The sequence below is a fragment of the Piliocolobus tephrosceles genome, chromosome 4 (genome assembly GCF_002776525.5).
Source record: "Piliocolobus tephrosceles isolate RC106 chromosome 4, ASM277652v3, whole genome shotgun sequence".
Lineage (NCBI taxonomy): Eukaryota > Metazoa > Chordata > Mammalia > Primates > Cercopithecidae > Piliocolobus > Piliocolobus tephrosceles.
Genome location: NC_045437.1, coordinates 39,931,364 through 39,939,563, shown reverse-complemented (window position 1 = coordinate 39,939,563; position 8,200 = coordinate 39,931,364). Strand labels below are relative to the sequence as shown.

Genomic DNA, 8,200 nt, shown 5'->3' with positions numbered 1-8,200 from the left:
AAGGAAGGAAGGAAGGAAGGAAGGAAGGAAGGAAGGGAGGGGGGAGGGGGGGGGGGGAGGGGAGGGGAGGGGAGGGGAGGAAGGAAGGGAAGGAAGGAAGAAAACCAAACATTGTATGTTCTCACTCACAAGTGGGAGCTAAGCTCTGAGGATGCAAAGGCATAAGAGTGATGCAATGGACTTTGGGCACTTAGGGAGAAACAGTGGGAAGGGGATAAGGGATAAAAGGCTACAAATTGGGTGCAGTGTATACTGCTTGAGTGATGGGTGCACCAAAATCTCACAATTACCACTAAAGAACTTCCTTTAACCAAATGTAACCAAACACCATCTGTTCCCCAAAAACCTATGGAAATAAAAAAGAAATTAAATAAAAAATTAAATTAAAAAATAAGAAAAAGACAGGCAAACCAATTATTTTTAATGGATAAAAGACATGGGCAGCCATTTCGCCAAAGAATATAACCAATGGCCAACAAACATGAAAACAAGCTTAACATTATTAGTCATTAGAAAAAATATAAAAATAGGCTGGGCACAGTGGCTTGCGCCTATAATCCCAGCACTCTGGGAGGCCAAGATGGGTGGATTGCCTCAGTTCAGGACTTCAAGACTAGCCTGGTCAACGTGGTGAAACCCTGTCTCTACTAAAAATACAAAAAATTAGCAGGGTGTTTTGGCACACACCTGTAGTCCCAACCACTCGGGAGGCTGAGGCACAAGAATCACATGAACCTGGGATGTGGAGGTTGTAGTGAGCTGAGATGGCACCACTGCACTCCAGCCTGGGCAACAGAGTGAGACTCTGTCTCCAAAAAAAACAAAAAAAAACAAATACACACACACACACACACACACACACACACACACACACACACATATATATATCTCTCACTATACACTGACCACTATGGCTGATGCTATCAAATGTAGGGACATAAAGCAATCTTGACTTATCAGATTATACTAGAGATGTAAATCAGTACAACCACTTGGAAGGCTGGCAGCCTCCACTAAATCTAAATGTATATATACCCAATGTATCAATACCCAATTTCTCAGAAATTTCACAATAGGTATATTCCCAAAGGGAGAAATATATATATGTGTGTGTGTGTGTACACTAGGGCTTTCCTCATATAGCACAGAGCAACTGATTTAGGAAAAATGTATCCCTACAGCTTGGCCTATTCATTTGCTGACAAACTTATATTGCAAGTGAGATGGAAGCCAGAGTAGTTTTAGGGTGGTGCAGCATGCAGAAGCTATTATTCAGATGCCTGTCTCCAAACAGAATAGGATGCAAAGCATTTAACAAGGTTGATTGATTGTGGTACATCCTGAGTAACTGAACTCTAAAGAATATCCTTATGGTCTTCATCTAAAGAGAGTTTCCTAGCCTATTCTAATTTGCACCAGAAAGTTTTATATTGCAATAAAATTGACCTCACTGAATGGAAACATTACCAACTAGAGAAGGCGGAGGGCTTATTCAAGTGGCTTCCAAAACTTGAACAGGATCATATCAGACTTACAGGAGAGGAAGGCCAACACATGGGCCATATGGTGAGTGTTATTTATCTTGATTCATTCTCTTCCACGTAATTTTCTCATCTTAAATTATATACAACTGACACCACTCACTCTGACAATGCATTTCCCCAACAAGCCACCGTAAATCTTCTCCACATCTGGCCACTGGGTTTCCAATAAGAGAGTATCCTTCATTGCAAGTGTACACTACATTTTTCCCCACAGGAAACATTGTACCTTCATCCTAAACAAAAGTAAAAGACGGAAAAGGAAAGTGTTTGTCTATTTTGCATTAACAAAAGTTTTCTTTACGTACATTTGGTCTATAAATCATAATCATCAGGCAAGCTGCATTTAAATAACTGATTCAGAAAAGTGTCCATAAAAACATTTTCCTCTATATAGTCAATAACACTAGCACCACCATTAATTGAAATAAAACTATTAATACCACTGTCTATAATGTATTGATTGCTCCCAAAATACTAAGGACTATACTAAGCATTCTACTAAAATTACATTCTATTAAAATTATCTGGACACTGTCCAATTAATTTCTTTTCCTTTTACTTTTAGGAAAAATCAGTTATCAGATTTGGAGAACATCTTTGTCAGTCAGCTCTTCATACTAAGGTATTACCAGGCCGAGCATGGTGGCTCATGCCTGTAATTCTAGCACTCCGGGAGGCCCAGGCAGGTGGATCACCTGAGGTCAGGAGTTCGAGACCAGCCCAGCCAACATGGCAAAACCCTTCCTCTAATAAAAATACAAAAATTAGCAGGGCATGGTGGTGCATGCCTGTAGTCCCAGCTACTCAGGAAGCTGAGACATGAGAATCACTTGAATCTGGGGGACAGAGGTTGCAGTGAGGCTAGATAGTGCCACTGCATGCCAGCCTGGGTGACAGAGCAAGACTCCGTCACTCTCTGAAAAAGAAAAAAAAAGGTATTATGAGCTGTTCATTGACCATACTGCCTACAGAATGCCAGCATGAACACCCAGAAATTTTCCAGTCCAATCGGTATGTTCATGAAAGTTTAAGTTTCTCGCTGATAACTTTCAGGGGAAGCATAATGTTGATCTTCTCCCATTCTAACCTCCTACTCCGCACCATATGTATGGAATGCTGCTGGGCTGGGTCAGATTCAAGAACATTTCACTAGCCTATAATGCCAGGAAGTGAGCTTTCATGTTGAAGCAAGGAGGAATTTGAAGTTTGAGCCTGGGGGTGGAATGAAGGGTAATCATACTCACTCGGGGTCTCTCTTTCCTTACCCTTCTCATTCTCTTCTATCCAAGGGGATGGTCAAAAAACTCAAGCCTAGGAGAGGGCTTAGAGCTCAGGCCTTGACCAGCTCTGCTTTAGGGATTAAACAAGATTTCCTGGTATCTCCTTCCCATTGTCAGTATGCACTTCCTGGCCCAGTCTGGCTCAATCATGGAAGTTAGTAGGAAACAGAATGGGCCAGGTTGATGCTGAGGTTTGAGGGAAATGGGGAGGAGCACATCTTCTCTTTTGACTCATGATCCTATTCCTTCCTCTACCTTGCAAAAACAAAACCAAACAAAAACTTTTATATGAGGAAGTCTGATTCAACAGTGCACAAACATGGCTGTATACCATAATCACTTGTAGAAATTAAAAAATAGACTCTCAGGCTGTACTCCCAACCTATCAAATCAGAAAATGTGGAGGACAAGGGAGAAACAGTCATCTCTAGTTTTAAGTTCCCTGAGTAATTCGGATGCAGCCAGTCCATAGAGCAATATTTGGGACTCTTGGCTCCTTAAACGACACCATATGCACTGCAGTTAGGGACAGCAGCCTCATGGCTTGCTAACGTGCATGAGTTTGCTTGGCCTATTCTCTGAGCATATGTCCCATTCAGGAACTCCATGAATTATGGTGACTGTGGTAGGACAGAATGGGTGGTAGTGATGCTAGGTTCATTTTCTCTCTCTCTCTCTCTCTCTCTCTCCCCACAAACACACACACCATGAATATACAACTTTCATCTCCCAATAGTGCCTACATTTGGGGAAACCTCAGTAAATTTTCAGTGAATGCATGGTAAAGGGCCTGAGATTTGAAAAGCAAAATCCCTCGTAAGCAAAGCAGTGCTGGTAACATAGAGAGAGTCCTCAAGAACAATATCCTGTGTGAGCCATGAAAAGGCACCACTGGGGCTTCAGGCCAAAGCCTCATCATAAAGACTGAGAGTAGCATTAACTAAAATGTCCCAAAAGCCAAGAACAACAAAAGTCCCTAGAATGACAAATGGCAGATGACTACTCTTCTTTCCTGAACAGGAAAGTTCAATTGCTCAAAGTAGAATGATGCACATCTCACTAGACACTAGCTAACTGTCTTATTGACTCCTGGAATAAACCTAATACTTCATCCCAGGGCCTACAGTTATGAGGGGGGGAAAAGCCTTCTCTCAGTGGCAAAAATAAGAGAAGTTCTGTAAGTTAAAGAGTGAGCTTGTAGATTCGCAGTTTGGTGTTTCCAGTGGCAATGTTTAGCAGCCCTCTGGCATGATTACATTTTTGATTCACTGAGTGGCAGTATTGATTTCCCACACCACAGAAGATACAGTGCCTTCTGCAGAGTTCAGATCACCTTGGGCCAGAGAAAAAAGTCACACACTAAAACCCTCACCACTAAAACTAATATGCACATATAAAATATTTTTTGCACAGCTTCACCATGAAAGAAGCAAATAGGTTATGGGCTCAGTAGAGAGATAGAAGTTGGAGCATTATAAAGGAAAAAAATATCTTTCATAACCAACTTGAACAAATCCATCTTTCAAGGCAGGAGGTGATGGACAGAATTTTGTTGGAACCAAAGACAAAGGAAAGCAATGTGGTTCAAGCAACCTGGAAGAAACAAAAAAGGAATTAATGTGATTGATTTGCACAGTATAATTATTTTGCATTACATTGGATTTCTCCTTTGTATCTGAAGGAACTCCATTCATTTAAGTACATTGGTGTAATATTTCTGTCATTCTTAGAACCAAATATCTGCTTACATCCTGTGGTAGAAAACTCAAACATAAACTCAAGCTAACAAAAGACAGTGATTTCAATAGCTGCTGGGTCAGTAGTATGAAAAACAAACAGAAAGAATGAAAAGAAAAAAAAAAAGTCTCTTGGCCAACATAGTACTTTCTGCTTCCTAGAGGTCATCTGCTTCAAAACCTACTTTTTCTCTTGTTGTTTGGGTCTGAAATTCATTTAATACAGAATTAATTCTGTATTGAAAATAAGGTATTGGACGAGGCGCGACAGCTCCTGCCTGTAATCCCAGCACTTTGGGAGGTCAGAACAGGCAGATAGCCTGAGGTCAGGAGTTCCGAGACTAGCCTGGCAACAAGGTGAAACCCCATCTCTACTAAAACTACAAAAATTAGCCAGGTACAGCGATGCACATCTGTAATACCAGCTACCTAGGAGGCTGAAACAGGAGAATCTCCTGAGCTTGGGAGGCAGAGATTGCAGTGAGCTGAGATCCCACCACTGTACTCCAGCCTGGGCAACAGAGTGAGACTCCATCTCAAAAAAAAAAAAAAAAAAAAAGGAAAGTAATTAATTAGAGTTAGTGACCCCAAAAGAGAGGTAACACAAAATTATAACTACCTTTTACTAAGCATTTACTATATGTCAGGCACCATGGCAGCTGCTCTGCACATGTGCATTATCTCAATTCATACAGCAACACCATGAGATACATGGAAAAAACAATGGCACAGAAAGTTTGAATAACTTCTCCAAGATTATGAACTAATAAATATCAAAGCTGGATTTACATCTAGTCAATTAGGCTCCTACAATTGTGCACCTTCTACCTCTCACAAGGCAACAGAGAAATAGGAAGTCTTAGTGTCAACATTTTTTTCTGAATATGTATAACTGAAAGCACATTATTTGGTGAAGGCAAGTTTTAGTAAGGCTTGGAGTAAATCTTAAATGTAAAAGCAAGATGGGAGAACAGAAGTCCTAATATCATCCCACAAATGCCAATCCTGACACTTTACCATCACTATGACCATCTCTTGAGGGAGCCTGTAATAAAGATACTGATAACGATGACATCTGTCATTAAACAGTGGTTTTCAAGACTGCCTCTAAGGTCAAAATAACACTAATATTATCTCCACTCCAGAAACACAAAATCTGAGAGAAAGCAGTACAAATAGACTGGGAGTGTGGCCTCCTTCTCAGCTGAGTTCCTTATAATCTTGCCACACTTTGAGGAAACTGTGGCAAGTTTAATTTTCCTATTCATACTGAGAAAGAAGACACTTCCCCTCCCCTGAGCACCAAGAGTGAAAAATCTCTTCAATGCCTTTCTTAGGATGTGCCTCTCCCCCTAGCTTTATGTTGAAAAGCAGGAAAAATGCATCCTCTCAGAGATCTCCTCCCAGACCCTCATCCTCCCAGAAACATGAGCACAGCAGCCAGCATCCTCTTCCCACCATAATTCACATGCCTGTCAGCTTCCTCAGTCAAGATATACTGATGAATGCTGGATTACAAGGCACCGAAGATTTAGGAATAAGGCTTCCCACCTCCCTATGCTTCTACCAGATACCCAAACACCTCATCTCTTTCTTCAATTCACATGACCTTCGAATTATCTTACTAGAACATATTGCCAACTCCAGTCTGCAAAAATTACTAAGGAGAATGTAGAGTGCGGCATAAAGAATTCTGACCCAGGGCTATGATTCATCAACTGAGCATTTCTGAGATGGGTTTTGCAAGGTCCTGACAAATGGGAAGTTAGTGCCAGGCTACTGGGTTCACCCACCAAGATATTCTCCATCTCAAGCAACTGGCTCTATGCTTAATCCAAAAAATAAATGAGTAAGAATGGTATATCTGAAAAGTAATACAAACTTTAATGAATGCTTAGTAATCACTTTGGGTGCTAATCTCATTTAATTCTGACAATCACAATAAACAGATAATCTTAGTATCAGTTTATCAGCTATTATCATGCTAATTTTAGAGATGTGGCCAGTAACTTGCCCAAAGTCACACAGCAAGTAGGTGGCCAAAACAAATGATTGAATGATCGTATCCACTCAGCTGGACTACTTCCCAATTACCCAGCCTTTTGTAACACTTGTTTCAGGAAAACCTGAAGCACACAGAGCAAGCTCCTTCAACTCACCCTAGTGCTAAGGGACAAAGCAGTCCCTGGTAAAAATAGCCATTGAACTTCTTTATCTCTCTATCTCTCCACAGCAGCAATCATGTGTTCCACGCTAACTGAGGAGGGCACTGTGTTCTAGGCAACTGCCAGGCGGTCGGGTCTCCATTACCTCAAGTGCTCCAGCTCCTCGTCTTCACATTGTGTGCTTTCTGTTGTTTCTCCAATGCAGGATCTCCCACCCCCACTGGGAGGTGGGTTATTGCATTCTCGGCTCCTTGTTTTCTTCCCTTGAACACAGGGGCTCCAAGAGGACCAGCAACTCCAACCTCCGTCAACCCCTCCTACAAGATGAGAAAGAGGTTGATCAATAAGTTCTTAAAGAGGACTTGGGAACTTAGTGCTATGCTTCCTGCTAACAAGTTAACTGGAGGAAGAGGTCATTCTGGATACTGATTACCTTCACCTTCATTGAGGTTTTCTACAATGTTCAGAATGGCTCTACACATAGACTAGGAATGTCCATATTAAGGTTGCCTTAGTGAACCTCTTGCAAATAATATCCTTTATTTGTTGATTATTTTACAACTGTTTCAAAGCACTTTTATGTACATTGTATCATTTGTTTACTTCTCACAACAGTGAATGGAGGTGGGCAGGAAATCTGTTACCATTCTATTTAATTAGATAGCAGAATGGGGTGCTTCCATTTTAACAGATAAGGGGAAATCCAATCCACAAAGGAATGAATCACAGTTGTACAATTTTAATTTACCAGAACAGGCCACTTGGAGAGACATTTGGGGATAAAGATGCCTTTATAATGCTTGTCTATAAGCTTCTTTAGTCTAGTCTCATATTTATTCATTTATCATTCATTTAGTGACTTCTATGAATCAAGCCTTTTGTCAAGCTCTGGGAATAAAGAAAGGAATCAAACAACCCTGACCTTAAGTAATGAGTGTTCTAGAAGAGACAGACATGTAAACAAATATAGAAACAAAAGTATATAGATTGTAGTCATACTCTGACTACTCATAAAGTCAATTTCACATAGCCCTGTACCAAGTGCTTGAAGCACCATGTACATTGTAGAGCACAAAGCAGATGTTCAACAAATATTTGTAAGTGATTGACAGTACATCATATAGAATAGAAATAGAAATGTTTCAAAGATCATGCCATCAGAAAGGTTAGGCAATGCAAATATACAAATTCCACAGACCTTTGTTACAGCAAAATTTTACTGAGATAATTACAGAGGATGAAGGTGTTTTAATTGTAACTCTTCCAATAGAGAATGGGAAGTGGAGGGCACCGTGGGGCTGTTAGTTCAGATGGATAAATAGAGATAACAGCAAAGAGCCTTAATCACAGTAGCTATAATCTGAAAGTAGGAAAGGGAAGGAGGATTCCAAATTCATTTGAGACTTCATCTCTTCAAAGATGAAGCATCTCAAGGAGCAGAGAAACAAAGTAATTCCCTTTCAGTGTGTACAGAG

General features: G+C 40.6%; 1 protein-coding gene across 1 annotated transcript in view; it reads right to left on the bottom strand.

Moving 5' to 3' along the window:
- Positions 1 to 8,200, bottom strand: part of C7 (complement C7) — an 80,782-nt gene that overhangs the window by 23,038 nt on the left and 49,544 nt on the right. Inside the window, exons 12-14 of the mRNA XM_023216459.2 lie at positions 6,871 to 7,042; positions 4,330 to 4,417; positions 1,645 to 1,777 (exon numbers count right to left, since the gene is read on the bottom strand). Of these exons, the coding sequence (XP_023072227.1) occupies positions 1,645 to 1,777; positions 4,330 to 4,417; positions 6,871 to 7,042 (393 nt within the window). The remainder of the gene's footprint in view (positions 1 to 1,644; positions 1,778 to 4,329; positions 4,418 to 6,870; positions 7,043 to 8,200) is intronic.